Source organism: Corvus moneduloides, chromosome 10 (genome assembly GCF_009650955.1).
Source record: "Corvus moneduloides isolate bCorMon1 chromosome 10, bCorMon1.pri, whole genome shotgun sequence".
Classification (NCBI taxonomy): Eukaryota; Metazoa; Chordata; class Aves; order Passeriformes; family Corvidae; genus Corvus; species Corvus moneduloides.
This window is the reverse complement of record NC_045485.1, coordinates 5790114-5817916: the sequence shown is the minus strand read 5'-3', so window position 1 is coordinate 5817916 and position 27803 is coordinate 5790114. Positions and strand designations below refer to the sequence as shown.

At 49.0% G+C, this 27803-nt stretch overlaps 3 protein-coding genes across 4 annotated transcripts; all 3 read right to left on the bottom strand.

Moving 5' to 3' along the window:
- Positions 1 to 2053: 2053 nt before the first annotated feature.
- LOC116449071 (G-protein coupled receptor 35-like) lies at positions 2054 to 6265 on the bottom strand. The gene is given in 3 exon segments (XM_032120229.1): positions 2054 to 3073; positions 4449 to 4563; positions 4565 to 6265. Coding segments are annotated over 3 exon segments (1254 nt in total). The 5' UTR covers positions 4742 to 6265; the 3' UTR covers positions 2054 to 2111.
- A 1690-nt stretch (positions 6266 to 7955) lies between these two features.
- On the bottom strand, positions 7956 to 12549 carry LOC116449051 (G-protein coupled receptor 35-like). 2 transcript variants are annotated; one of them, XM_032120213.1, is made up of 3 exons: positions 12024 to 12549; positions 10735 to 11029; positions 7956 to 10407 (listed from the first exon to the last, which is right to left on the bottom strand). In XM_032120213.1, the coding sequence occupies exon 3, from the start codon at positions 10393 to 10395 to the stop codon at positions 9460 to 9462; it is 936 nt and encodes a 311-aa protein (XP_031976104.1). In that variant the 5' UTR covers positions 10396 to 10407; positions 10735 to 11029; positions 12024 to 12549; the 3' UTR covers positions 7956 to 9459. The 2 variants fall into 2 exon arrangements, with proteins under 2 accessions (XP_031976104.1, XP_031976103.1); XM_032120212.1 differs by lacking the exon at positions 10735 to 11029 and having other exon boundaries at positions 12024 to 12547.
- A 2297-nt stretch (positions 12550 to 14846) lies between these two features.
- On the bottom strand, positions 14847 to 21362 carry LOC116449076 (G-protein coupled receptor 35-like). The gene is made up of 3 exons (XM_032120231.1): positions 20436 to 21362; positions 19535 to 19734; positions 14847 to 16169 (listed from the first exon to the last, which is right to left on the bottom strand). Exon 3 carries the CDS (start codon positions 16130 to 16132, stop codon positions 15200 to 15202), a length of 933 nt encoding a protein of 310 aa, XP_031976122.1. The 5' UTR covers positions 16133 to 16169; positions 19535 to 19734; positions 20436 to 21362; the 3' UTR covers positions 14847 to 15199.
- Between the last annotated feature and the right edge of the window lie 6441 nt (positions 21363 to 27803).

The window sequence follows — 27803 nt, the reverse complement described above, 5'->3', positions numbered from 1 at the left end:
CCTGAGGGCTCACAGATGTGTGAGGTTTCTGTGGGGAGGAAGCTTGGCTGCCTCAGGCCAGGCATTCATGGTGTGTGTCTTTGGGCCAATGGCTGTCAGAGGAAGAGGCGTTACTAGAAGTTAGGTGGGTTAGCAGAATGTGCTCGGAAATGCTTTGTTTATAGGCTGTTTTGTATCTCCCCCACCCTTTTTATTAGCGGTTAGTGGAGTAGAAGTGTTTTTTTCTTGCCCATCTAAAACAACGGTTTTGTTTGTGCAGAGCTTTCACCTCTGAGGAGCACACATCCATGCTGGTGAGACTGGAGGTATGGAAAAAACACGCTGGCAATCAGGTTATCTCTCAAATCACTGTGTTCTCACCATATAAATCCTATACTGGGGAGGTAATCTCAAATATCTGTTGAGCTTTACTGGGGAACAATCCATCAAATCACAAAGGTGCATATGTTACACAGCGATACAGGAGAGCCATCAGCACACAGGGCTGGGGAAGTAGGGTGTGAGCCCTGCTGAGCAGGGCCAGGGCCCTGCCACCCCTTGAGCTGAGCCAGCAGCAGATAATCCATCTCTGCATGCACAGCACCCTTCATTGCTGCATTGATCTTTTCAAAGAAAATGAAAGTGCAGAAAAGGGGAGATAAACCAACCTCCTTAAAAGGTCTTTGCAGCCAGAGCCTCCCCTCCTTTCCCTCCCTCTTGCATAGTAAGCAAAGGAGACATTCTGCTTTCAGATTTTGGTGATTACAGTGCAGATATCCCCATTTCTACCTGAATCTCTGGCAAGTGTGCTGAGAAGCCTGCATCCCCTCAGGAAACTGTCAGGGCTTTGCTTACTATCCTGTCCTGCAAAACAGCCTCTGCCCTGGTGGATGGAGGGCTCTGCTCAACCACGGTCTGCAGCAGGGGCTCTCCTTGAGGGGCTTCCTCCTTTTGGAATTGCCTTGAATAGCAGAAGACACAAAGGCAGGGCTTGGTGTAGGAACTGTAAGGATGTTTTTGTGGCAGCACCGTCGAGCCTAGCACATACAGGTGGATGGCAGCCCAGGCTGGGGTCAGGAGGTGTGAGTGGAGGTGTGAGTGGAGGTGTGAGTGGAGGTCTGTGCGTGGTACATTCCAGCCCAGGGCATGTGGTCTGAGTCTATGTAGTGGTTTTAACTGCTTAGGTGTTTGTGGTAAGTGCATCACAGGGTGGGATGCGCGGCTCTGCCATAGAGAATCCCAGTCTCAGTTAGAGCTCACACCCTCTGCCCCTGGCTTGGACAACAGGGAGCCATCCCTCCTGAACAGACAGAAGAGCAGGTCCTCTGACACCCAACCTCCCACCTTTTCCATTTAACTCATTAAGAAACTGACTTCCATGCTAGTGACACAACTTTATTTATGTTGATTTCTTTGGAACAGCTTTGCTGCCACTTTCTTTAGACAGTGCTTTACATTATAAACTTGAATGAAGTCCTAATACAGAGTCCTTATTCTCACTGCCCTGCACCAACTCTCCTATTTAATTTTAATGCCATTTGACGTAAACATTTTTGATATAAGTTTTTCCCCAGTACAAGCAATTGCAATTTATTCTGACCTTGTATTGTAATGACCATTTTGTAACTGTTACATTGCTGTAAAGTTCTCTAAAGCAAGCTACATATGCCTTTGCTATGGGATTGTGCATTATTAGCAACTAAAAGTCAGTATGTTTGTGACTTATAGAAACACCATCCTTTCTTTTTCTGCATGGTTTCACCCTGATTTTTTTAAAATTTTTGATATTTGAAATAGCCTGTTTCTTTGTGACAACTGCACAAACACTGATCCGAGATGGGGATGAGGGACAAAACCCAATCCTTTACCATTGCCAGGAATTTTTGGCAGGGGAAATCAAACATTTTACACAAATTTGCATAAGGCAGAGAATTGTCAGCAACAATCTCGATCATTAGATTAGGATCTGGAATGCTGTGGTTGTCTGAATCAGAGCTGAATCATGCATCTGAATGTTTCCCATTAGTAGTATGTCCCTTCAACCCACTCTAATAAAAAGCAAGTGTGAAACCCTGCTAGTGAGTCCCAGTTGAACACAGCAAATATAAATTGTGTGCTGTATGTGTTTTGCATCAATGTGTTACATGTGGGAGCTGAATTTCAGCTTCTTCACTGGCTTCAGATTCGGACTTTGCTAGCTTGGAAGATGCTTCCTTAAATTCCTTGTTGACAAAGTAGTAACAAATGGCATCCAGGCAGCAGTTGGTGTTTGCGAGGATGGAGGCGAAGTGAACAAAGTTGCTAATGCTCTGTATTGCCGAGCAGTCGGAGCTGATGGAGTCCATTATGAAGCGGAGGAGATGCCCGAGGTAAAGAGGCAAAAAGCACACAATGAACACAGCCATGTTTGCAGACATGACGTAGACAGCCTTCCTGGTTAGCTTTTCATTGTGACAGTTTTCATTCCTCTTTCTCATGAGTTCTGCAATGGTTCGTACGGAGCAGTAACTTAAGATGACCAGCGGTATGAAAAACCCCGTAATAATGGTACACAGCGTGATCACCGAGGGCGTCACAGAAGATTTCTCAAAGCAAAAGTCATCTTGGCTTCGGTCCTCTAAGCTTTTAATGAGGGAAGTCTCACAGATGATGACTATCCAAAGAAATCCAGAGGCAAAAGCTGCCTTCAGAGGTGACCTCAGTGCCTTGGATCTCAAAGGATACTTGATTGCAAGATACCTATCAGCAGCTATGAAGGTGATGATACCGATGCTCATAAAGCGGTTCATGAAATAGCCACCTTCCAGAACCAGGCACCATGCATCTACCTTCAGGTGCTGGAACTGGGACAAAGTTTTAAATGGCAAAGTGAAGAGCAGCAAGCAGTCAGCCACAGCCAAGTTGACCATGTATACTCTGGTTTCTGTCCATTTGCTGAGTTTGCAACAGAACACCCACAGCACCAACACATTCAGCACAATGCCCAAAACCAAAACTGGGATGTAAACACACAGCTGGACAAGCGGAAATACTTCGTAGGCTGTGATATTGCAGCTGCTGTGGTTCATTTTGGGCGTATCAAAAGGTACAATTCCTGCAAAAGCAAATAAAGCCTTTTTCAAGGGAGGTTCTGGACTGAATCAGTGATTAATACTAATTGAGAGAGTTCAGGGCTTTACCAGCCATGAAAACCTGACAATTGAGATGGCTGTGCATGGCTGGGTGTAGGGTACCTGGTGGGAAGAAGAGGAACAGGGACACAAGCTTGATCAGTTGTGAAGGAGAGAAAAACGTGGATTCTCCCTGGGTCCCGTGCGGGGAAGACTACTCCTGGAGGATGGCAGGGAAAAGAGTTTGGGCCCCTATTTTGGCTCAGAATTGGATCAGGCAGCAGCAGATATCCTGCAGCAAGGAGTTATGTGAGCCATTGCAAACATTTAATAATGGAAAGGGGATGCCTAAACCCAGCTCTCATCCCTTCCCTAATAGCAGGGCTCAGTGCAAGCCAGCCGGAGTCCTCACAGCTTAAAATGTTCCAGGAGATGTGTAGCAGAAGGACAGCTGTCCTCTCCTTCAGTCCTGAGATGTCTCTGCATCACTTCTCATTAGTGATACGAGCAATTATTTGTATACCTCTTATTAGTATATCTCTCACTAGTTTCATCTGCCATCGAATCCTGTACTCAGAGGTCTGCAGTGAGAATCGGAGAACCCTCACTGCCTTTCAAGGATTGTCAAAGCTGGTCTTTATCCCAGAAGTATTACATCAAACTGCCACAATTCCAAGACAAAAGAAACTCACTGATGCCATGGCAGGAATGTGATCAGCAGCCATGTGAAAGAAATAAGCTGTGTTTGGTCTAGTGGGTGGTTTCCTCACCTTGGATCTAAGGGCAATATTGCTGTTTGCCCTCCAGCTTTGGAGGAGTTAGTGCAGAAGCACTTTCCAGGTGCAACAGTTCATGGACAGAAAAGACCCAGGATGACATGTCTTTGGGTTTCCCCTGCAAGGGAAGTGTGGCTCCATGGGTGAAGGTTCCTGGGTCTCAAAAGCATCCCCAGCGAGCAAACCATTAAGGCAGTGCTGCAGCATTTATGTGCATCTGTGGCTCGTGGTTAGCCTTGAAAATCATGCAGCAGAAGAATCACGCCAGGAGACCTCTGAAGAGGTGAGGGAATGTGGTACAGCAGATAGCTGCAGAAGCTCTGTCCTCTGGACATGAGAAATGCATTACGAGCCCATAAGATATAAGGGAAGATCATAACAGGGAGACCTAGCAAAGGCTGAGACAGCCCTTAAGCATCCAAAAACATGTCAGATGTGGTCAGTATCAAAATGATACTTTGAAAATACATTGGCTCCAGCCCTCTCTTTCTCCATCACTGTTCTGGTGTCCCACCATGGCTGGGGAAAGGTGATGCCTTGCAGAATTCAAATAACCTTGTCAGTAAATAGCCAGGAGAATTACCTGTTCTCTTGCTGTCCTTGGAGAGAGCGAGTTCCTCCAGCCCAGGCGTGGAGCGCTGTGCAGGCACGATGAGCAGTGCTCCTTGCACATGACCAGGAAGGTGTCCTGTGATAACCAATTTCTGGTGGCTGTGAGAGCAGCAACAGTGCCTGAGGAAGCACCCGTACCCCTCCTGAACATTTCCCCAGGGTAGAGCTTCCTCTGTCAGCACTGGTGTGGCTTGTACCACCTCCTGTTGACTGAGGAGCCTGCGAAAGTCCTGCAGTGAGGTGAAAGGCTTGTCTGCTGTGCATCCCTGCAACAGTTCCTCCAGTGATGGAATGACTTCAGGTTTTTCCTTTGCTTTACTTTCCATTGCCTGATGTCTCAGTGGGCAATGCCTGTTGACCCTCCTTGCCCAACAGACTGTGCTTGGAGGGGACCCATCGCCCTGGAAAGGTCCTGAGGTCTTCTCTCTGCCTTCCAGAGTGCCAGCCCTGTTGGGATTGGAACAGGAGTGGCTTCTGTTGCCACACTGGCTGAGCCCTGGGACAGAACAGCCCTAACAGGCCCCCAGTCCTGCAGCTGTTGGAGAGGTGAGGGCAGTGGTTTGCAGGCAGTTTTGTGATTGTTAACTAGTGTTTCACTCTGAATCACGGTAGTTCTCTTGTCTTCCATAGTTCTTCTCAGCCAGCAATTCTGAGAAAACGTGGCACCATGACCCTGTGACCTGCTGGCTTTGTGACTGTTCTGTGTCTGCAGGCACCTGCTGCCCAGGGGCTGCTCTTGGGCTCCCCGTGGCAGCATACTTACCAGAAAAGCTGACAAGTTGATCAATGAGCTTAAAGGTCCTGATATTAGTGCCTTGAATTGCTGTCTTAGGCAAATGTATTTCCCCTTTCCACTTTTCGGGTCATCTTAGACAAGCTTCTGGAGTATTTCTGCACTGTCTGTCTGCACATCACAAGCCAGCCCTTGAGAATAATTCCGTGCCAGTGTACAGCAAGTGTAGAGCTTACCTTGCAAACCCCCTTTCTTTGGGGTGGCTTCTTGGTGAATGCTTACAAGTAGTTACTGACATATTAATGTGCCCAGCTCATTGATCCCCAACCAACAACATTCTTATGTCATGGTCCTTGTTGGTACTTTAGTTTTCAAAGTCATCCAGCTTCTGGGTTGTGATAGCTTCATCACTGTATAGAAAACTTTGCATCATCCTCAAGTGTTGTTCACACACTCCTCTTGTCTATGCCCAGGCAATCACTAGTGGTATAAACCATGAGCAGTCAAAATCAAGCTTGGAGGGGCTCAGGTCATAACACCTCTCCAGTGTGATGGTTCCCATCCAGAGCTTGGTGCTGTGGTTGCCAGATGAGGGTCTCATCAGCCCAGCGAGGTCTCAAGAGAGGGACAAGCCATGTCACCAGGCACAAAGCAGCTGGCTGTGAGCAGCAGGTTCATCAGGATGTGTCAAAGCAAACTCAACACCAGCTACCAGTAGGCAAAGCTAGGATGAAGTGCTGTCCGTGGAGAACTTACATGTCTCCTGCTGAGGCTTTTGGGTCTCTGCCTGATTCCTGGCCACCGCTGCATCACGGTCCCCATCATTCTCTCCACCTCGTCTTCCCATCAGCCACCCTCATCTGCAGCTGCTCACGGTCCCCTCCTTCCATGCAGTCACAGGTTTCATCACCCCTGCCATGGACCAATGATGCTCACTTGGTATTTCCCCTGTCTCTGCAGTTTTCAGCCTGTCTCAATGCCTGTGAGTGCTGTCACCGTGTGGCGCAGTGGAGATGACACTTGTGCTGCGTTCTCACTTCCCTGCTGGCAGCTCTTGGGCAGGGTATTGCGGGGCCCAAGAGCACTGCAGAGCACTGGTGCCTGTACAGGCTGCAGCGCTGCCTGCAACAAGCTCCAAAGGACCTTGCGCTGACACCAGAATCCACCCCATTGTGCCTGGAAAAGTGCTTTTCTTAATGAAAGTAGCCAGTGGGGCAAAATATTTCTGTAAGGTAAAGAACCACTGGTACAGCCTGCTGACAGACAGATTGATGGGCTCCTGCCTCCTTTCCCTGCCAGGGAAAATCTCCATGCTCCCTGCATCCCAGAGACTGTGTCCTGTATACCTGCAGCTGCTGGTATATCACAGTGGGGCAGAGCCTCTGGCAAGATGGGAGGGGTACTGGGACCACCTCCACACATGGGAGAGGGACACAGGACTCTGGGCCACCCTGCAGCACCTGGGCTCTGCAGTGCCTCTGCCCCGTGTGTGGTTTGTTTCCTGGTTTTCTCACGGCAAGATGGGATGGCGCAACATCTTGACCAAAAGAGAACTGCGGGGCTCAGAGCAAAACGCCAGTGTTATTTTTAGCATGGATAGCCTGTGAAATGGCAGTGTGAGGCTAAGCACACCAATCTCACACAGTGCCCAGCCCTGCCTGTTGGGGCCGTTTCCCCTTTCCCCTTCCTCAGCACCGCACGGAACTGCCTGTGGCAGAAAACACTGTCAGGGCTCTCTGTGCTGCAGCCCTCCCCACACTCCTGCAGCAGCAGGGACCAGCTGTGTATCTGTGCACACACACTGGGCAGGGCATGGAAAAGCCCGTGCTTCCCAGCTGCCTGACGCTGCTTCAGTGCTTGTGGCGTTCCCTGGAGGCTGCCGGGCAGTGCTACCACTGGAACAGCTGTGCTGCGCCAAGGAAACAAAGCCAGAGATACCTCCAACACCTGAACGCAGCACCCAGCCCACAGCTCCCCAGTATGTGTCCTTCAGTCCCCTGGAGCTCAAACCTCTGGTAAGACCTCAGGTTTCAGGCCTGCCCAAATGCCACCAAAGAGCAAAATACTGTCTTACGCCAGCCCCTGCCTTCCATGCATAGGAGGGCCAAAAATGCTATATCCGATGGCTACTCGCTCACATAAAAGCAAGATTCTGAATTACTTTGTAGCCTTTTCCTTGTGTTTTTGTTTGGTTTTTTTTTCTCTCAAGCCTGAAGTGGAAACCATTATTAGCATTTTTTTCTTTTAAGGGACAGGAAAGTTGTATCTTGCAGAAATGTTGGTAAAATGCAGTGATTCAGCCTTGCTGCTTGGGGCAGCTGATGGACTTTGGCAGCTGTGGCTGGTCCCCACTATCATTTCCCAGACTCTTGCGCTAGGAAATGGAGAAGATTTGGGGATAAGCATGTCGCCATCCTCCTGGACTGCTACTGGATGGTGGCCATTAGTTTGTTGTGGCCCAGCATCTGATAACTCATCTGTTCCATTTACTGGGAGCTCTCAGGGAGCTGAGGATTTGTTCAGACTGAAGAAGGATGCCAGAAACCCATCCTAAACTTGACATATAAACCAGATAATAATTTTTGTTCAAGGTAGAACATACGTCTTCAGATAATCAGAAAGTTCCTTGCCCATCTTTGGGTTTCACTGTTAAGTACCCTGCTGTAAGGCAGATCTTATATCTTGGAAAAAAGTCTTTTTTCCCAATCTCTAGTATAGGTTTCGCATTAGTAGAGGACTTTGATGTATAACGGTAATAAATGAATATTTATTTATAGATATATTACTCTGACGCACCTTTATTTTCACTTGCAAATGTATGGATTTTTTTGTTTTCATACATTCAGTGAAAACAGCAGAAAATATTATGTAATGATGACAGGGATTGAGAAGTCAACTAATTTCCCCTTTACAATGAGAAAAAGGAACAATTACACTAAACCACGAGACCTTTATGTGAGGCCACATGTATAAAAGCATTGCTGTTCTGTATTTCAGAGTGGATGACCTATTTGGAGCCCCTTGGAAATTGAACAAGTTCTCCTTGTCAACTGGGAGAAAACATGAGCATTACTGGATCTGCCAAAAAAAGCACATTGTTTGCTTTCTAGATTAACAGTAGGTTAACAGCTTGATATGAATCTTCATCTCTTTTTTCAAAATAATAAAAAATTTCATAGTAATCTTTTTGGAACATGCATTCATTATAAGCAACGAGATGCAAGGTCCCAGAAGGGAATCCCAGATCCAAAAATGTTTTTGAACGCCTTTGGGCTGTTTCTGAAGTGGAAGTCCTTTTCCTTGCTGAACACCACTTGCCTGGATAGTAAGTGGTGTCTGTCAAGAAGCCTCTTGCTCTCTGGGGGTAGTTAATTGCAACACATTTGTTGATGGCTACAAGGATGACAAGACTCACACATCTCCCTAAGGAATAGATGGTTGTTAAGATCAGGCACTATTTGTCTCCCATATCTTTTCCTGTCTTTGAAAAGAGAATTTAGAAGGCAGAACAAGGGCTAAACAGTGTGCAATGATTAAATTGGTCACATACACAGGCCACTTGCTCTGTTTGCAGTGAAATACCAGTAATGCCAGAGCATTAAAAAATACACCAGTAAAGAAAATTGGGACATAAATTATCAGCTGAATGACCTAAGTAGTTTCATCTGGTTTTACGGCACAGTGGCTCACTGCAGCTTCCACCGCATTGTCTGCCAAAGAACTGACATAAAGCAGGTGGATCTAATGCTTGGATACGGGATACTTTCTGTGCTGGGAATAGTCCTTTGTGTGTTTATTTGACCAAAGTCTAGTCAGTGGTTTCAGACTGTGATCTGAACAAGTGTCACTACATGGTGACAGACTTGTAGGGGAACTTTATGTCAGTTGTCACCAAGGAAGTTAATTGCCTCTAAGTTTAAATGAGCTGAATATGAGCTTGCAGTCCCAGGAGGAAATTTTTTAGAGGTTTGCAAGTCAGAAGACTCTGAAAGTGAAGGACCATGAAGCCAACCAAGACAAGCTGTCACCAGGAGGCGCCTGGAGCTGCGATGCAACGATACAAGACAGTAGTCAGAGCTGGAGTCAAGTCACTGAGGACAGCAGGACAAAATTCAAGTTAACATCAGACCCTTTGGAGGGTCTGCACATATGCCTATTCCTACAATAATTGCAAATACTGTAGGTGGTTCCTATTCCCTGTGCCTGAAAACTTCATGGCACTTAACACCTGCCGTGCACTACACTTTGTTTATGCCATCACTTGATCCGTGGGTGGCTGTGACTCTTCGCTTTGGTTCATCTTGGACCTCATAAATATACACTTGGGGAACATACAAGAAAACTCTGGAAATTCCTTGGCTGCAAAATAATAGCAAAATGCATCCAAACAGCAGTTACAATTTGCTAAGCATGCAGAGATCTTAATATAGGTTGTAACTCCCGAGAGCAGAGAAGAAGCTCCAGCAACTTGCAATGCAAACCTCAAGAGCAGTGTGATGTAGAGAGGTGAGAAACAGGCAGTGAACACACACAAATTCACAGAAACAATGTGCACAGCCTTCTGGAGTAATTTTGTTTCATGAGGGTTCATGGCCATCTTCTTTTTTAGACATCTGATGACTTGTACTGAGCAAAAAATCACAATCCCTAAAGGAATAAAATACCCACAGATACTGGAGAATAATGAGAAATACATAGGTTGACTAGATTTTCTACGAAAGCAGCAACCTTCCCGGTCACTGTGAAGTTGTGGATACAAATTGGAAACAATTATCAGTGTTATCCAAAGAAAGCCACAGATAGAAGCTGATTTCAGTGGGGATCGAAGAATCTTTGCTTTTAGAGGGAACTTGATTGCAATGTATCGATCAATCGCAATCAGGGTGATGATAAGGATGCTCATAGGCATGTTTGTAAAATAGATGTTTTGTATGGCAAAACACAGCCGGTCTACGGGATGTTTGTACTTGGTAAAATACAGCAGGAAAGGCAGCGTGAAGAGCAGGAAACTGTCTGCGATGATGAGGTTGATCATGTACACCTTGGTCTCGCTCCACCTCTTGAGTTTGCAGCAGAAGACCCAGAAGGCAATTGTGTTCAGTGGGATCCCCAAAGTGAGCACTGGGATGTAGACAACCAACTGAAATAGCACAATGCCACGCTCCACTTCAGTGCAGTTGCTCATGTTGGGCCGTCTCTGCAAGGAGAGAGTGCAGGCATGAGACTGAGCTTGGCGACTGGGCTGGGTCCTGAGGCAGGGCCCCCCTCTCATGGCCCTGCAGCTCCTCGTGTCCCTGCATTGCTTATGTAGGCAGCCTCTGGAGGGGTTCAGTGGCTCATCAGCACCATCAGTCCCTCAGCCATCCAAGTCACACTGTCACTCACTGCCAGCTAAGACAAAAACACAGAGACAGCCCTCTCTTGTAGCTGTTGTAGGGTTAAGCCTGCCTCACCCTCCCTCCAGTCCTGGTAGGAACAGTTTGGGTCACAGCAAGGCAGAATGGTAATTTTTGTGGTCCCTTACCTTCACCTCCACTGTGGTTGTCAGAGCCGCTGGCTTTAGGGCAGCCCACACCAGAGCTGGGCAGTGTTCCTCATTTGCCCTCTACAGCCCTTGCTTTGCTGCTGAAGCCACCCCATGGGTTTGCTCTGGGTCTTGCCAGGCCTGAGAACATCCTCAGGGCTTGAGCCCTTCCACCTGTGGGGTAGCTCAGGTGGCTTTGCTCCCAGGGGCAGTGGGAATGCTGCTGCAGGCTGCCCCCGAGCACAAATCCACTCCTCTGCTGGGGAGGAACAGCTCAGCAGGGGTACCACTGGCCCTAGCAGTGAAAGAAGGGAAAGTGAGCACATGTGTCTGATCTCAGCCTTCAAAGGTAGGAAGACAAAATTTTGCCATGTCAGGAAACATGAATCTGAGAACTTAGACTATCTCCTGCTCTTCCGTTAAATATTTCAGGGCATTCGCCACCAGCAAGGAGAATGAATCAGACTGTCTCTGCAGCTCAAAAAGGAAGTGTTTACAATGAGCCAGGCATGGAAAATGCCCAGATTCCTACAATCTGTCACAAATACATTGCCTTATAAGTCAGCAGCTTCTAAACATGTATATGTAATTTGTAGAGAAAATACATGATTGCATGAAGTAAGTGAACTGTTTTTAGTGTCCAAGATTGGGAGACAGATCTGGCAATCCCAGAGGGAAGCACAACACCTGCCCTAACACCAGAACTGGTACAGGAACACTGAACCACAGGTGTACAGTCATTTTTAGGGTGGAATTTATGGAGAAACTAACATACAGCTGGTGCCCTAGTGCTCTTGGGCTTTCAGCCTCATAGGTTTTGGCCACTCTGTGGTTTCAGCCTACCCTGAAGCTGTTCCCCGGCAGCCTGCTGTGGTCACCTTGCAGTGAAAAAGCCACTCTGCCTGCATACTCCTGGCCTGAGGAACAGCTAAGCCCATTGGGCCAGACATCCCAACCCCACTGAGTCCTCCATTTAAGGACAGAGCTGCTGGCACCTCCCAAGGCTGCATGCTTGGGGCCAGGTGTCCCCACACTTGAGGAGACAGCATGGTAAGAAGCACTAATGGGAAACCGCAGCAAGGGGCAAGGACTCCCCTGAATGGAATGTAGCTGCAGAACAGTGAGGCAGAACAGCTGTGAAAGCAGGAGGAAACCAAGGCACCCGCTGCTGACTGACCCACCCTTATGTTGGCTAGCAGGAGCCTTGGCAGGAGGTGAGAAAGCACACCCTGAAGTGCCGAGCTGAGCACACTGCCACGTACCGGTGTGGGGCAATTAAAAGCCTTTACCTGCTCCCTGTGAGGCCGACAGGTGGGTTGGGTCCTCAGAAAGGCTACAGGGTACACGCAGTGTCTCGGCAGGGAAGGAGATCCGTGGCGGCCGCAGGTGTCAGTGCGGGGCGCAGCTGTCCCGGGGCCGGCTGCCACAGCCCGGCAGCGCTGCAACCCAGCAATGAACTCGTGCGCTCCACAAGCGCTTCATTTATCATCTGCTTTTCTGGCAGATTCAGAGTCTCTGGTGCCCTCTGTTGTCCCGCTTCCAGCAGCTCAATGCTTCACCGCCAGTTTTTCCACCCAGAGTGCACTCCCCCTCCTCGCCTCACACAAGCCGGCAATTAAAACTTAATATTTTCAGTCGTGGGAAAACAATTTCTGAAATAAAACCCATAATGGTTGCAAATTGCCCTTCTGGCAGCAGAAGGTTCCCCAGGGAGCCCGGCAGGCTGTGCAGCCTCTGGTGCGGTTGCAGAGGGTGCCCCGGGCGGGGACAGTGACCTTTCCGAGGGGGCAATCGGTGCTTGTGCACCCCGTGACAGTGAGCCCAGAGATCCAGCTTGCTGCTCTTCGGTGTCTTTACAAGCAAGGTGACAGATATTTTGGGCTGGCTCCCCCTCTGCACAGCAGCCAGGAGCGTAACACTGCTCATCAGCATCGCTGGGAAGCCAGGGCTGGTAATGACCGTCACTGCCCACCAGGCATGGGCAAGACACACTAGTGTGGCAGTGAGGTGCTGGGACCTTTAGGAACACGGTTAGGAGCATGCCCCAGTGGTATTTCACAGACAGTTTGATGGTTTCGTGCTGTCCACTGGCTACAGCAGTTGCAGTCCCATCTCTGTGAGCCAGCTGACAGGAGCCAAGCTGACTCCCTCAGGATTTGTCCCATTAGTTCTTGTCTTTGGAGCTGTTGTGGTTTGACACTGGCCAAATGCCAGGCACCTACGACAGCTGCTCACTCGCCCTCCCCTGCCACAGCTGGGCAGAGGAGAGGAAAATTTAACGAAAGGTTCCTGAGCCTGAGATAAGGACCAGGAAAAAACACTGCAAGGGCAAAACAGGCTCATCTTACAGATACAAAGTGAGTTTATTACTAACAAAATCAGAGGAGGATAATAAGAAGTAAAATAAGCCCTTAAAAACACCTTTTCTTCCCTCAACACCTCCCTTCTTCCCACCAACAGTGCAGGGGAGAGGGCATGGGTGTTTTGGTCAGTTTGTCACCTGAGGTTTTCTTCCAGTGCTCAGGGAGAGGAGTCCTTCCCTGTGAGCCCGTGGGGTCCCTCCCACGGCAGACAGTTCTCCCTGAACTTCTCCAGCGTGGCTCCAATCTCAGGAGCAGCAGTCCTCCCAAAACTGCTGTGGTGTGGGTCACACTTCCACGGAGTGCAGTGCTCCAAGGACAGGCTGCTCCAGCCTGGGAGCAGGGTCCCCTCTCTCCACCGGGTCTCCTACTGGATCACAGCCTCCTCCAGGCATCCACCCCCTCCAGCACGGGCACCTCCCCCAGGCTCTGATCTCTGCATCCCTGAAGATCTCCATGTGCTGCAGGTGGATCTCTGTATCCCCCCTGGATCCCCATGGGCTGCGGGTGGATCTCTGCATCCCTGAGGATCTCCATGGGCTGCAGGGGCACAGCTGCTCCACCATGGTCTCACCAGAGCCTGCAGAGGAATCTCAGCTCCGGCACCTGGAGCACCTTCTCCCTCTCCTTCCCCACTGACCTTGGTGTCTCCCTGTTGTTTCCCTCACATGCTCTCACCTCCTCCTCTTCTCTGGCTAGAAAAACACTGTGTCCCACTTTGCTTTGATTTTCCTCTTAGATATGCTATCACAGAGGTGCTACCATCACCTCTCATTTGCCCAGCCTTGGCCAGCAGCATGTCCATCTTCAGAGCCATCAGGAATTGGCTCTGCCGGACATGGTGGAAGCTTCTAGCAGCCTCTCACAGAAGCCACCTCTGTGGCCCCCTGCTACCAAAAACCAGGCCCTGCAAAACCAACACAGGAGCTCATGGTCTCAGAGATGACAACAGCAGATTGAGTACTAGCTGTGGGCTCACAGAGTACTAGCTGAGGGCAGAGGTAGGTCACAGGGGAAAATGTGTTTGTGGGCAGGAAGGACTCTCCCACACTGTCTGGTGGCATGCTCTCAGAATTGCTTGGGCAGAGCTCAGTGCCATTTTTGAGATTTTTCAGTATTCAGAAAGAAAAAAAGCCCAGTTCTAGGGAGTATTTATCCACTTCCACTCTCCTCTGACTTTTTTAGGTTGCTGGCTCATGGAAAAATACACTTCCCTAAAGGAAATGATAGGGGTGTCAGTATGGGCAGGCTTTGGAAACCCAGCCCCAGCTGGGTTCAGCTGGGGGATGATATTCTGAGCCTGGGCTGTGGTGAACCTGGGGGCTGGCCTGATGCCACAACACAAAACCAGGGAAGAGCAGTGCAAGGGTGGCAAATGCCGAGGCAGCAGTAAAAGAGCCTTCCTGTGGGTGGGAGGGACAGGGACGGCTGCCCTGAGGAGGTGTCTCTGTGCCAGGGCTCAGCAGTGCAGCTGGAGGGGAGCTGGCAGGAGGACCCAGCTCTGAAATCTGGACTTTGTGCCTTTATGGCATTGGACAAGTGTTGCTTTCATCCCAAAAGTGTTCCTTCACACCTATCTGACCTGTTGAGTTGAAGGGCAAGGAGGTCAGGACAGCATAGGCTGTTTTGTAGGGACGTGTACTTAGTACTATGCCAGAACCACCTGAACACCCACCCAACCCAGCCTGCCAAAGGAATAGGATAAATATAAACCAAAGTATTTTAATAATGCAAACAGCCTGAAATACTTAATGAGGTAAAATATGGTATATGCATTTTTACATGTTGACGAGAAGGATCAATAGATTTTAGCTGCAGAATGAACTAAAACAAGAGGCTCACCTGTCTTCCTGTAAGAGTAACAAGTAGGTGCTGGAGGGTGGAATGGAGGCATGTTAACAGCTAGTGATCACTTTTACACATCTCTGTGACCTATTTGTTTAACAGAAACATAGAGTAGAAATTGTAGTTAGTAATGCTAAACCTAACAAAGAGCTTGCTAGAGAAAAAGAGCAATAGTTATCCCAGCAGCCCTGAAGCTGAAGTATTTCCTCTTGCAGATGTGGGGAGGTGTGGGTTAGGGGGATTTTGTTCCCCTTTTTCCTTTAGCAAGTCTGTATCTGCAAGGGGTGGGTTGAATCTGTTTTTTGAGTGCTGGGTTTGGGCAGTAGAAAGGCTTCATGGAACTCCCTGGTGACAAAGTAGTAGCAGACACTGTCGAGGCAGCAGTTGGACGTGGCAACGCACCTCATCACGGAGGAGAAGTTGTTCACGACACGGAGCAGGAAACAGGTAGCTCCAGCGCTCTCCATGATGAACCTGGCAAGTACCCCAAGGTAGGCTGGCAGGAAACATATTAGAAATACAATCAGATTTGCATAAATAATGTGTACGGCTTTCTGGATTGATTTCTCCTCCGGTGAATTCTTGTTCAGATGTTTCTTGAGGTTCCTGATGACTTCTGTGGAGCAAAAGGTCAAGATTGCTAATGGGAGAGTAAAAATGAAGAAAATGGCCAGGAGGCTGAGAGCAGCAGGCATGGGGGTGTGGGTCTGGAAGCAGAGAGCTGCATGTCTCTGCCAGAGCTGGACGGTGGCACTGATTATCACCAAGACCCACAGAAGCCCACAGAGGAGGGCAGCCTTTGATGGGGACCTGAAGGTCCTGGCTTTCAAGGGGTGCTTTATGGCAATGTATCGATCAATGGAGATAAATGAAATGATGTAGATGCTCACTAACATGTTGATAAAATACATCGTCTCTACAAACCGGCAGAGCTCCCCTCGGGCTGACTTACTCCAGAGCAGATAAATCATGGAAGGCAAGGTGCAGATGACAGAGAAATCTGCAATGACTAAATTGATTACATACACCCTGGTTTCTGTCCACTTCTTCATCTTGCAGAAAAACACCCAGAAGGCAAGGATATTAAATAGTGCTCCAAAAAAGAAAATGAGGCTATAAAGAGCAAATTCAGTGAGGCGAACATGGTGATGCAGTTCTAGATTTGTGGTGCTGCAGTTGTTGGACACGTTCATTGTCCTGAGTTACAGATGTTGTAAGATGTTCTGAGACCTGAAATGGGAAAAGACATGGTAAGACCTCTTAGTAGCTGTAAGAAAAGCACATCTAAGTACATATGTCCTTTGTTAAAAATGTGAATTTGAGCTTTACAGAGCTGTCTTTCTCAGTCAGCCTGTGCCATCCTTTGGCATCCTTTGTCAAGCTCTGTTCATGTTCACTCAGTTTATGAGTATCTCAGGGTACACTTCCAATAGGACATGGCAGACAGTCTTTATTAAACAGGGAAATCTTGAAGTGTGTGAGGGCAGGAGGCAACATGGCACTTAAAAGAGCCCCCATAGGTAGTGTGCACATCCTGTGACAATGGGAACACTAATTCCTTAAGCCAGGCTGTGCAGATGAAGTAAAATTACCCTTAGCTTGGTGTTAAGCTTGGCAGGGATTGCACCAACCAAAACTAAAGCCCAGCACAACCTATGAGCAAAAGCTCTTCTGTCAGTTCTGCTGGCTTTGGATTCAGATTGGGGGTGAAGGGCTGGGAGTGCACAGCAGATGTCAATTGATAGGCATCCTCATGCTCTGGCTCTAATTGGGAAGGTTTCTGAGCCTTTGGACCACCTTGTGAACCTGGAGCTCCTTCTCCAAGCTGAGGAAAACAGCTGAATCTGTGTTCCTGCTTTCCCAAAAGCATGCTAGGAATCGTGAGGGAGAGTGAGGTATGCTGCTCTCCACCTCACCAAGAGGGGAATGGGAGATGGAAGGATTAACTTGATTTTAAGCCCATTTGTTCCAGGAGAGAGTATGAGTCTGCAGATGCAAAGCAGAAAGACACATGTAAAAGAGGGAACACCACTGCAGAACAAGGAGCTCGCTGTTAAGGGCTGTGTTGGATGGCTCCTGCTTCAGGCAGGCATCCAGCCACCCTCAGAAATCCATGGTATAGGTAGTAGCTATTGAGCCTCTGTCACACTGGCTGCAAGATGTTTTGCAAGAGTATTAGTTGTGTGAAGAGTGTGAGCTCATGGGCTGATAAAAATCATCTTTTGTCAGACCCCATCCTGTGCAAAGTGGCTTCATGTGACATGCCCATGGAACAATTCTCTGAACTGGTGATTCTGAGTATCTGTCACTGGATTTCTGCTTGCATCTAGACACACGTCGGAAAAAAAAAAACAACCTTTCAATGTAAAATAAGTTTTTTACCACTCTAACAGGAGAGTGAAGTGGGAAGGGACACCATGTCTGCCTGGTTAAGCAGTTACTTGCCTCCACCAGCAATGCAGACCTTGTGGCCAGTTGGTGAGGGCACTGCCTGCAAATCAGAATTCAGTTCTGAAGTGACTGAAAAATACACAAATAACTCACTTGGTGGGGGGATATGTAAGTGGCTTGGGCAATAGCAGACACTAAGGTGACTGCTGCACAGATCTCTCTCCCAGTTCTTGTATGCTGAGGTCTGGGTTTCCCAGCAGAGGCTTGCTGCTCACTGCCTGTACCCTGGGAGGAAGGCGACACTCTTCCCCTGTGGAAAACCTCTCTGAACTATGGTAAGTAGCAGCAGGGAACTGCCACTGGTTATGGTCACGAACTGCACGAGGCAGAAGTCTGACAGCTGCACTGGTGCCCAGGTTTCTTTCAGCTGCTCTGGGATGCAATGCCAGCAGCAATGCTGGTCTGCAATGCCAGCAGCAGCCTCTGCAGAGGAACAACACAGGCAAACCACACTGCTGGGCTCTGCAGCATGAGAGGGCTCTGGCCAGTGCTGCCTTTGGAGCTGCAGACCTGGCAACCTGGCCCAATGCAGCTCCCAGCAGCAGGGCTCACAAGTGCTCCAGGCCACAAGGCAGTCCAGAGGCTGGGAGAAGGATGGAGGAAACAAGCAGAGGGTTTAAAGCAGGCCAAAAGCACTGATAGGGGATATTCAACAACAAAAAATCTTTAAAGAGATGCAGCTTGACAAGCTAGCATATCCTGTGGCTGCTGGAAATGCTTAACTGGGGTAGATGAAATGCCTGCAGCATCAGAGGGGCTAGGCAGCAACTTACAGCTGTGACAAAAGGGTGGAGACAGCTGTGAAACTTGCTGCTGGAAGACCAGGAATAGACTGGGGCTCAACGGACAAGGTCACCAGTACTGTGCAGGGTGTCCTGCTTGCCCCACCATAGGCTGGGGAGATCTGGTCAGCAGCTGTCCCCCAGCATAGAAGCTGGTGACCATGTGGGGAGGAAGGCCAGGGCTGGTTTCCTCCAGCAGCTCAAGAAGCAGGAGGCTTCTGCCAGTTTCCAAACAGAGAGGCTGGAGGAAGAGATGGAAGGCAGAGGCTGAAGGTGCAGTGGATGTTGCAGCAGCACTGTGGTGGTTGCGTCCCGTGCTTTTCCAGTGGGAAAGCAGCTGTGCTGAAGAGAGAGTCTTACACATAAAATCCTCTTCTTTCCTTCTGGGGGGAGCTCAAAACTGAGCAGGCACCAAGGGCTGAAGGGTGAACATGGTGGGTGAAATGGCTAAGGACAGCATGGGAGCCATGGTGGGCGAGGGAAGGAACCTGGAACTGAGCAGAGGGAGAGCAAGAAGGAAAATGGGGGTGAAGTTGGGTACAGCACAACACCTTCTGCATCAACTGCCCTCAGACCTGCCACCTCCATGGCAACAGCCCTGATTGTCACCAACATTCCTATAAATGGAATGGGCAGCTCTCAGCAAATATTTAATGAAGATGCAGCACAGGTATGAGAATAGACCTGGACAGGGCAGTACTTCCCAGAGGTGTTAATGTACCCACAGCACTGCTGGCAGGCCCTGGGCAGGTGCATGGCCAGAAAGAATGAGCAGGCAAACTGCCCCCGTGGCAGAGGAGACCCAGGGGAGGGCCCTGCCATGGTACTGAAGTGAGGAGCTTTTCCTCTCTGTTTCCAAATAGCATAAAGAAATCTGCAAACTGCCTGCCCCAACTTTGCTGCTGTTGTTCACACCTCTCTCAAATGCAGGGATCTAAGGCACAGCACTTTTTTCTCTTCTTTTTTGAAACTTGTGTTCTTTCAGGTTCATCTATCACTGCCTCCCTTGAAAACTTTAATGTGGTCACCTTAACCATGATCTGCTTTGATAGATGCTGGAAGGGGATCTCTTAGGCAAAAAAAAATCTCTTAGAATCATTAATTTCCCATGTTGGGATGAATTAACTTCCAGTTCTCAGCTGTTGTGATATTCCAGATAAAGTACCCAGCGAATACCTTGGCTTAAGAACAGAAACTGAAAGGGTCAGAGATCACAACCCACCCCATGGACTCCTGCATCGCAGGGACCTCACTGCCCTGCAGAAATCACACTCAAAGCCTCCTCTGCCTCCCCCCAAGCACAGCAGGACCCTGATTAGCAGTTCACAGCCAGCAAGAGAGGAGGGAACAAAGTGATCTTACCTGCAGATTTAATGTGACAAAGTCAGCAGCAGGTGCCACCCAAGGCAGGGCACGCAGGGTCTGTGCAGCCACACAGCCTGGGCAAGATGAGCGGGGCCGGTCGGTGGGGCTGGAGGACGGGCACAGGCTGCCTGTGCAAGGCAGGTGCCTGGCACCAACAACTCCCTGGTACTTGAGGGTTTCCATAGCACCTCCTCCTCCTGCGTAAGAGCAGATTTCACATCAGTTAGGCTTTGAATGCCAATCTCCTGGCCAAATCAACGGTGGCAATACTTCATGTGAGCTCTAGCGCCTCGGCACTTTCTAAAAGGATGTGTTCCACGGCTAACTGTGATGCTCAGCAACGGGGGATTTGAAATGCTGTGCTGAAGTCTAAGCTAAGTAAAGCCAGGAAGGTGCAATATCTGGTCTGGATCACCCCATGCAGCTAGAGGTATTCCTGAGTGTTGAGTTGTGCTTGCACAGCTCTGGGCATGGAGGTGGGCACATGGAGCAGCTTGGCAAGTCGTGTAGGCTCTCTCTAGGCTGCAGAAAGCCTCCCCAACCCTCCTCAAGTGCTGCACTCAAATGGTCCCTTGGGTTGAGTTTGGTGCCTGGGGCATGGATGGAGCAGGAGAGGGTCATGCTGGGGCCAGCATTAGGACTCTGGCCTGGACTCCTCTTTGAGCACAGGTACAGCCAAACCATCGGAGAGCTTCAGCTGGCAACTAAACCAAGGCCTTGGCATCTCACACGGGTGGCAAAGAGCTTCACTTGTTAAAGTCTGCATTGGCAGAAGTGGAGGGGGCAGACAGAGCTGTAAGCCCCAGAGGGCTCAGTGATGGGCTGTTTAATTGGTGTCAGTAATCAGCGTGCTCTAAAGCTAGTGGGGACTGCCTCGCTGCACACTCAGCCTCCGTACCTGGGCAGCTGTTGCACTGCTTTGTTGCAGTGATGCACATGGTGGTTGGCTGCTCTTCAATTAGCACGATGGGTGCTCTCCTGGCTATGGGAGCTGTGAGAGAAGAGAAGCTGGCTCGAGCTCAGGCTCTCAGGCACTGGTGTGGTGAGTGAAGGATGGCAGGATGCCAGCATGGCCTGCGTGTCCCAGGCTCAGGAGGCACCAGGTGGCACCAAGCAAAGGAAGCACTGCAGCACAGCTGTCAAACGAGGCTGTGCAGGGGAGAGGACCAGGAACAGGATCCTGGAGATAAGACCCACTCGCTCTGCTCCACCACAAGGCTTATGCAGCTTGCAGCCATCCTGTACCCACAGAGATGTGCGTGCTGATCACAGCCCTCAGGAGGCAAACAGGCATCCAAAGTCCTGGGTGTGCCTGTCACGGGAGGAAAAATCAGTGTGTAAGGCAGGAGCCACGTCAAATATCTCTGAACCACATGCTGATAAGACCCTCAGATAGCATCTGGCATTTGTAAGGTGCTGTGGAGGAAGAAGGCAGGGAAGCATGGTGACACGAAATGCTGCAGTGGCTCTTCGGGTCACAGTGTCAAAGAGGGACAGGAGAGTCACTGCAGGTGTTCAGGGGCAGGAAAGACCTGTGTGAAGAGAGCCACAAAGCAAAGGTGGTCAGAGCTGTTTGCCTGTGATGGCTGCAGCTGCATTTGCCAGAGAGGCTGTGAGTTATTTTTGAGTTAGAGCCCACGGTGATGGCCTTGTTCACGATCACTGAGGCTTGAAGGAACCTCTTGAGGTTTCCACCAACCCTTTGCTCAGAGCCATTGTCTGAGGCCATGTCCAGTTTGTTTTTGAATAGTTTGAAGGATATCTCCACACATTCCCTGGGCAACCTGTTCTAGTGCTTGATCATTCTGAGACTGAACTTTTTTTATGTCTAAACAGACTTACCTGTATTTCAGTTTGTGCCTTTTGCCTCTTGCCCTCTCAGCAGTGTCAGGGAGAAGGCAGGAGGCAAAAGGAACAAGCTGAAATATAGGAAAGTCTGTTTAAACATAAAAAAAAGTTTACTCTCTGCCATTAGGTGTTTATACACATGGATCAGATCCTTGAGAGACTTCTCTTCTCCAGGCTGAATAGTCTCAGCTCTTTCATTTTCTCCTCATACAGGAGATATTCCAGTCCCTTACTCATCTTTGTGGCTCTTCCCTAGACCTGCCCCAATAAGTCCATGTCTTTCTTGTACTGGGGGCCAGCACTGGACCCAGTGAAAGTGATAGACTGAGATAGTCTCACCAGGGCTAGGCAGAGAGGCAGAGTACACCTCCCTTGAGCTGCTGGCGGTGCTCATTCTCAAGCAGCCCCAGATGCCTCTGCTTCCATGGCACACTGCTGGCTCACAATCAGTTTCATTTCCTCCTGGAGCCCAGGTTCTTCTCTGCCAAGCTGCTTTTGCAGCTGGTCAGCCCCAGGCTGTACAGATGTATGGAGTCATTCCTCCTCAGCTGCAGGAATCGTAGGGACTGACTGTCTTGCAGTTCTCTGGATGCTCTTTCCTGCCTTTCCTGAAGGGTGGGTGACATTTGAGGAAGACAGCAGTGCCGAAGGGAAGAGCACACCATGAGTGTCAGCTCACATGCAGACCTGGCTGTAAAAGGTGAGGAGATGAGCAGCAGTGGAAAATTGCTTTGTGCCACCATGATCTGCAGGGGCTGCAGTTGGTGGTGGGGACTAAAAAGTGCCAGTGCCAGAAGATGGAACTCAACCTGTGGAGGAGAGAGGAGGGAAGGAACAGTGCTCCATGGCAGGGAGGGGGAGGGGCAGGTTAGAACAGCTGATTTGGAGGTGGTGACCTAGGAAAGAGCCCCAAAGAGGGGTGTGAACCAGGAGATTGAGGTGGCTGGGGGAGAAGACCATGGATGTGGGACAGGGATGGATACAGGCTGGCCGTACTGTCCAGACTGATGAGCTCCACCACTGGAAGGGGCCAGGGGACACAAAGACATGGCAGTAGAGGACCTCTCTGGGATGGTGGCAGTCAAGCAGCACTGGGGGAAGGTCAGTCTGTGACAGTGGCACCAGCCTGCAGCAGTGTGTAGCCTGGACAGAAGGATTCATTCCCCCATGGAAGACAGGAGCAGGCTGCTCGTGCTGGGTCTTCCTGAGCACCTGGCATTTTTCACCTGTCTTCTACCAAATCTCAGTGCTGGAAGATGCTAAACTGATCCAGATTATATCTGTTTGTGTTTTGCTAAAATACGGTACACTAAGTAGGACTAAACAAAGTGGGTTTGGTTGCGGTGTGAAACAGGGGCAACGCCTTCATGGGATGCTGCAAACCTTTACAAGCCAGCCTGGGCAACCTTTGAAGGTACCACCTTTTCCATGACAGCAAGGCAAAAGCACTCTTAAGCTTGGTTTGGGTTTTTATTCCCCTTCCCCTCCCTCAATCATGAACATCTCCTTCCTACATAATCAGTTTGAAAGGTCACTTTGTTATGCAATCCTCTGGGTTTGGAAGGACTTCGCCTTCATTAATATTCCAGATTCAAAGCTTAATTTATTTACAGTTTACGTTCATATGTCCAAGAAGGAGGAAAACAGAGATGGGCTAAGGATGGCAGTGTTTGTAGAGCCAGCCATGCTTTATTCAGGGTGGGCTACAGCAGTACCCCACTCGTACAATGCTGTACAAATACATCCCACAGGTGCCCCTGCTTGGAGTGAATTTTATGTATGACCAGCACATACTGGACCAAATCCTTGGTGCTCTTCAGGCTGCCCTCCAGCCTATCCAGCCTCGTTACATTGATGCTATAGACTCACATCACTGATTTCCTGAGATGAAAAACTCCTTTTGCTCTCTCTCTCTCCCTCTCTAAGAATCATTTTGTTTCTGGGTGCCCTGTGCTTGAGTGGAGGTAACTAAAGTTTCAAGAGCTCCATGAGATTTTTTTTCATCACTTTCCCTCAACCACAAGACACTCAAAAAAAAAAAAAAAAAAAAAAAGGGTTTGCTAATGGGAAGCAACAGAGGAGAGTGGAAGTAGGTCTGGTAATTGTAACCCATGCTCTGACCTTGTCTAATCTCAGGAAAGCAAATCAATTTATCCTTGGCTTTCACCAGAAGTCTGTAATTTGCCTGTAGTTATCCTCCCCATTTCTGCATTTGGTCAGAGGCACTTTCAGCCTGGGAGGAGCATCACTCCTGCAGTGTAGTACGTACGAGTGTTAGAGGCTTTTGCTTATACCTTTGGGCTTTGCCTCTAGGACTGCTTTGTTCTTAGTCTTCTAAGCATTACTAGCATAGATTAGGCTGAAATGTGTATATACTGGTTTCCTGAAATAAAAGTGTTCCTAAAACTCACTGGACTCATCACCCTTCTTCCTCCTGCTCATTTTTCCACTTGTCTTCTAAACCCCATTGCATTTTGTTTTTCGTAAGTGTGGATGAGAACGAGCAGCTTAGCTCAGAGGTTTTTCCCCTTCAGAAGTGTCTCCATTGCCCCATGTGGGGGCATTTTCTACAGGACACACCCCCAGCCCTTGCCTCTGCATCCAGCCCTGCAAAGGGGGGCCTGGCACCACTGCTGCTGTCCCCTTGTCCCCAGAGCAGGGGGTGGCTGCCAGCACACCCCCAGCCTTCCTGGGTGCTGAGGTGGCTGGTGGCTCCAGCACAGCACTGCTCACGGGGTGAGCAGACCTGGAGCACCACAGGCACACACCATGGCATAGGGAAAGAGCCCAGAGCTAATGATGCAGGGCCATTTTCTCATCTTCAGCCACCCCTCAGGGTCCCACGGCCTCAAGTGTTCCTGCCTTTATGAACATACCCTGCCACCCAGACCAAATACATTATTAAAGTGGGAAAACTTCCGCTGCAGGAGGCAGGAAAATCATCAGAGGGTCTGCAGAGGTACGAGGAGGAAGAGTGCTCCATAAACATCCACTTTTCAGAAAGAAAACTATCCCATCATTTAAGAACTAGAAATAACCTGGCAAAGGAGAGGTGATAAATTAGATTCAAATGTGTCTCACTTCATTTGGAAAGGTGATGATGAATCTGTACCAAAAAGATGTTGTTACACCAGACTTACTTCCATTTCCTGAAACTGAAAGCAAATTTAGAAATACATTTTAATAATAACTTCAAAAAATAGAAATTTAGGAATAGCTCGTTCACCCTTTGATTCAGTATTTCCAGAAGGCAAATGAGCTAACTGACTAGAAAGGGAGGTTTTGCAGAGAATAATCATGCCAAGGAATTACATTTTGATTTCTTCTTCATTACTGCAACCCACCCTTTTACTGAAACCCACCCTTTTTTTTCTGCTGGAGAGATGGGCCACACAAAGAAAGGCCACAGAGCAGCACGAACAAGCAAAATTCAGTGTGGCAGGCTGGTGAGAGATACGGTGATGATGGCTGATAAAGCATCTGTGTCACAGCATAGCACGTGGCACTGCTTGCACACAGCCACTGCTGCCTGGCAGGGCTTGGGCTGGGCTCCTCAGCAGCCAAGGGGAGGTGGAAACCTGGAACAGAGTGTTTAGTGGAGGGTCCCTGAAGGACTTGGGCACAAGCTTTACCTCTCCTGCATGAACACTACACCACATGAGCACTGCAAGCACCTGTCCCAGTTCCGGTGAAGATCGATGTCTCACCAAGGATTAAGTGGCTGAATACTTGTTCCCTACCAGAGATACACGAGATCTGTCAATAGCTCCAAAGCACTGGGGACAGAGGCCAATCAGCTAATGATGACAAATGGGTTTTGCTTTCCTGTGCTTGCTACTGAGCATCAACATCATGACATTGTGCTATCGGAATAGCAGCACTTAAAGCAAATGACCCCACCTTGATCCTGCTGGATCTGGTCTGTGCAGTTATTGAAAATGTAATATGTCAGTGATGGGATTGCTTGGTAACCATTGCAGGGCTGCCTTGTAGAGTAAAACAGTAAGTTGGTCATGTTTGCTTTGCTTTTCAGGCCAGGGAAGCATATAAGCATATCTATAAATGTTAACCTTTCCCCTTTGCAGGGCTGTGCTGACACACTGTGCTCAGAGTATAAAACACAAGAGCAAGGAACGTGAACTTGGCTGAAAAACACATCTGTGAGATGTGCATTTTTCTCACTTGCACAGACACGAAGCAGGGAATATGTGGTTTGGTAAGGTCAGCTCCAGCCTCAGACACTGGAATTTAATTTTGAGCTTGGACATCTTGGCTTTCAGCATCTCACAGTTAAAATACATGTAAAGCTGTGCACCCACAGAGAGCCACTGATTTACACGGAGGCATTTTCATTCCTCCTTAATCAGTCTGTTATCCAACCACTCATCAGTGGTAAGAAATTGACATAGCACAACACTTACAACCCCCTGGCCTCGTGCCATAGACAGCCTTTTGCCCAGAGCCTTGACAACATTGACAGCTCTGCCAGCAAACACAGGCTTTCCATGGGCCTCCCACTTCCAGACCTCCCTGTTGTCTAGGAAAATAAAAACCAAAACTGGGTGGGAAAATTGGCCAAAAAAGACCCCATGTGGTGGCGGTGGCTGCTCCCCTTCCCAGCACTGAGCAAGCAGGGGCTGTGCAGGACAGTGAGCTCAGGGCATCAGAGAGCACATGAGGAGGGAAAAACAAGAACCCCATAAAGTTGTGCTGGACCCCATTTAACTGCAAAGTTCATTTGGTGGCTGGGTCTGTGTCTGCTTTGCTCCATTACTTTTCTCCTGTTTGACAGCCTTTCATCACAGCTTCTGACTCAGAAAAGCAGCAAATTTTCCCCCAGCTCCTTTGCACAAATATCTGACCGCAGTGCATATTCCAGATGTCACTGATACGGCCCTGAGCCTGCACATAAACAACCGTGCACCTCTTCGTGCCTGTTTAGGGCAGGGCTTCCCTTGGTGCTAGACAGTGACATCTAGACCTGCCCAAGTTTTGTGGCTGCAATAGTGACAGTAGCCCATTTACCCTTATTTGGGTCCCTGCCCTTTACCTCTCCCTAGCTTTAATGGCTGAAATACTTTCAATGCTTTAAAATACTCATTTATTGCAGTAGTGGTTCTTCTGGAGAAGAGAAGACCTCCTGTGGGAGGTTGGTCCTTAAGAAGCAACACAGGTATCTCCTGACCTGCTTATCTAGCAGAACACTGAAGCACAGTGACATGATCAACTTGTCCAGTTGCTTCCAGAGCCCTGAGGTGGGTTGAAGGGCTGTGCCCTTGTCCCAGCACACCAGTGCTACCCATCTGAGAGAGGACATTTTGGGGTTACTTGCTGGGAGTCTCCATCTGCTGACCCTGTCACTGCTGCTGCACACAGAGCAGGCCCTGAGAAATCCCCACCTGAAACACGAGGCTTCTGAGCAAATCTGCTGCTGGTGCTGCCTGAAATGCACTGTCCAAACTCACCCTCTAATGCAATACCTTACAGAGAGCAGGCTGTGACCCCTTGGGTCACGCTGAGCAGGAACTTCTGGGGACACGTATGCTGCTCTAAGTTGCTGATGCAACTTCAGGCTATTGCTTCATCCCAACAGCCCCTAAAATATGCATTATTTCTTCCACTGCATCAGTATCTTTTTGGCATTTCGATTGAGATGTCAGTCACTCTACTCACCACGGCCTTGAGCACAGTATGGTGTGTCCCACTCTCATCTGGTAGTTCTCCTTTCCTCCCTGAAGTAAAGATCAAGGAAAAATCAGCCTCTTCCGCTGGTATTACCAGAAGGTATAAGACACAAATGAGATGTGATGTTTATTTTTTGCCTCCTAGACGCCTCGGTTTAAAAACTTGCAGGCACAGGAAGTAACCCTCTGTGACTTACTTTCTTTAAATTTTAAAGCAATTTCCCAGTTTGCTACAAGGTGACAGTCTCTCGGTTTATTGAAGTTCTGGGGTGCCTAAACACAGTTCCTATTAATGTGCCCATAATCCTTCATCCCACAGGAAGGAGGACATTGGTCCTGGATGGCTGTGAGCACACACCTGCCCACCTCAGCCTGGTGAACCTGTGTGTGTTCAGGGAGATCACCACCAGCCACACAGAGGGAATTTCCTTCCTGGCCCCTGTGTTGAGGGGCTGGAGCAGTGCATAAACTGGGGTGAGGATAAAGGGGGGCTCTGGGCACAGCAGGATGGGGAGCTGGGCCAGGCACCTCCAGCACCCACCCTGCCCCAAAGCCTTCCTCATACCCACACCTCTGTGAGCTGCTGCCCCACAGCTGCATTCTGGTCCCTCTCACACTAACATAAACCCAGAGCGACAATTTATCAGCCAGACAGACATAGATCCTCAAATAGAAATACCCAGGACCAGTAAATCCAAGCAAAACCATGTCCTCTCAGGGAAAGAAGCAGGGAG

Bases quoted from the DNA above. Each gene is read 5' to 3' on its own strand.
- LOC116449076 (XM_032120231.1), bottom strand. From the start codon at position 16,132: ATGAACGTGTCCAACAACTGCAGCACCACAAATCTAGAACTGCATCAC.
- LOC116449051 (XM_032120213.1), bottom strand. From the start codon at position 10,395: ATGAGCAACTGCACTGAAGTGGAGCGTGGCATTGTGCTATTTCAGTTG.